At 46.6% G+C, this 1,483-nt stretch overlaps 1 protein-coding gene across 1 annotated transcript; it reads left to right on the top strand.

The window, feature by feature from the left end:
• Positions 1-324: 324 nt before the first annotated feature.
• LOC110444025 (spore wall protein 2-like) lies at positions 325-1,220 on the top strand (the record flags this gene model as incomplete). Its single annotated transcript, XM_021488462.1, has 2 exons — positions 325-717; positions 763-1,220. Coding segments are annotated over 2 exons (851 nt in total), but the record flags the coding sequence as incomplete, so codon positions are not given.
• Positions 1,221-1,483: the final 263 nt, after the last annotated feature.

The raw sequence follows: 1,483 nt of genomic DNA on the forward strand, positions 1-1,483 counted from the left end.
AGACCAATCTGTATCACAGTCAGGTTCAGCTAAACATAAAAGTAATCAATTGCTTAGTAATCAACCAAATCGCTTCAATCTTATTTCTTCTAATGTTTTAATAGTATTTTTTTTCATTTTTTTTTTTAGACCTATGTCATACCAATATTAATGCTGACTTTTCAGTTTTATTATGAATGAAACATCAATAATTCTTCATTTCGAAAGCTAAGTTCTAATGATAAGTTAATTATATTTTGTTAAGCAATTAATTTCCAACCTAAAATAGGAAACATCTGAATAATAAAACATGTGTGTTATTTTCGCCTTTGTAATCTGAAAAAGAGGGTGACCATGACGGTGAACAAGAGGGTGAACAAGAGGGTGACCATGAGGATAAACAAGAGGGTGAACATGAGGATAAACAAGAGGGTGACCATGCCGGTGAACAAGAGGGTGAACAAGAGGGTGACCATGACGGTGAACAAGAGGGTGACCATGACGGTGACCATGAGGATAAACAAGAGGGTGACCATGAGGTTGACAATGAGGGTGAACAAGAGGATGATGGTGAGGGTAAACAGGGGAGGGGGGGTGAGCATGAGTGTGGCCAAGAGGGTGACAAGGAGAGTGAACAAGAGGATGACCATGAGGGTGGCCAAGAGGGTGGCCAAGAGGGTGAACATGAGGGTGAGAAAGACGGTGACCATGAGGGTGAACAAGAGGATGACCATGAGGGTGACCATGAGGTCTAACAGGAGAATGACCATTTGGGTCAACAAGAGGATGACCATGAGAGTGAGCAAGAGGGTGACCATGAGGGTGACCATGAGGATGAACAAGATGATGACCATGTCGGTGATCAAGAGGGTGAGCAAGAGGGTGACCATGAGGGTGAACAACAGGATGACCATGACGGTGATCAAGAGGGTGAGCAAGAGGGTGATCAAGAGGGTGAACAAGGGGGTGAGCAAGAGGGTGACCATGACGGTGAACAACAGGATGACCATGACGGTGAACAAGAGGGTGAGCATGAGGATAAACAAGGGGGTGACCACAAGGGTGGCCAAGAGGGTGACCATGAGGGTGACCATGAGGGTGAACAAGGGGTTGACCACAAGGGTGACCAAGAGGATGACCATGAGGATGTCTATGAGGTTGAACTAGAGGGTGACCATGAGGTTGGACAAGAGGGTGACCATGAGGATGTCCATGAGGTTGAACTAGAGGGTGACCAGTAGGGTAAACAAGAGGGTGACAATAAGGATGACCAAGAGGGTGACCATGAGGTTGAACAAGAAGCTGAGCATGAGGGTGACCAAGAGGGTTACCGTGAGGGTGACCATGAGGGTGACCAAGAGGGTAACCATGAGGGTGAACAAGAGGGTGACCATGAAGGTGAACAAGAGGGTGACCATGAAGATAAACAAGGGGGTGACCACAAGGGTGGCCAAGAGGGTGACCAAGAGGATGACCATGAGGTTGAGCAAGAGGATGACCATGA

Source organism: Mizuhopecten yessoensis, unplaced genomic scaffold, assembly GCF_002113885.1.
Source record: "Mizuhopecten yessoensis strain PY_sf001 unplaced genomic scaffold, ASM211388v2 hete_35957108, whole genome shotgun sequence".
NCBI lineage: Eukaryota > Metazoa > Mollusca > Bivalvia > Pectinida > Pectinidae > Mizuhopecten > Mizuhopecten yessoensis.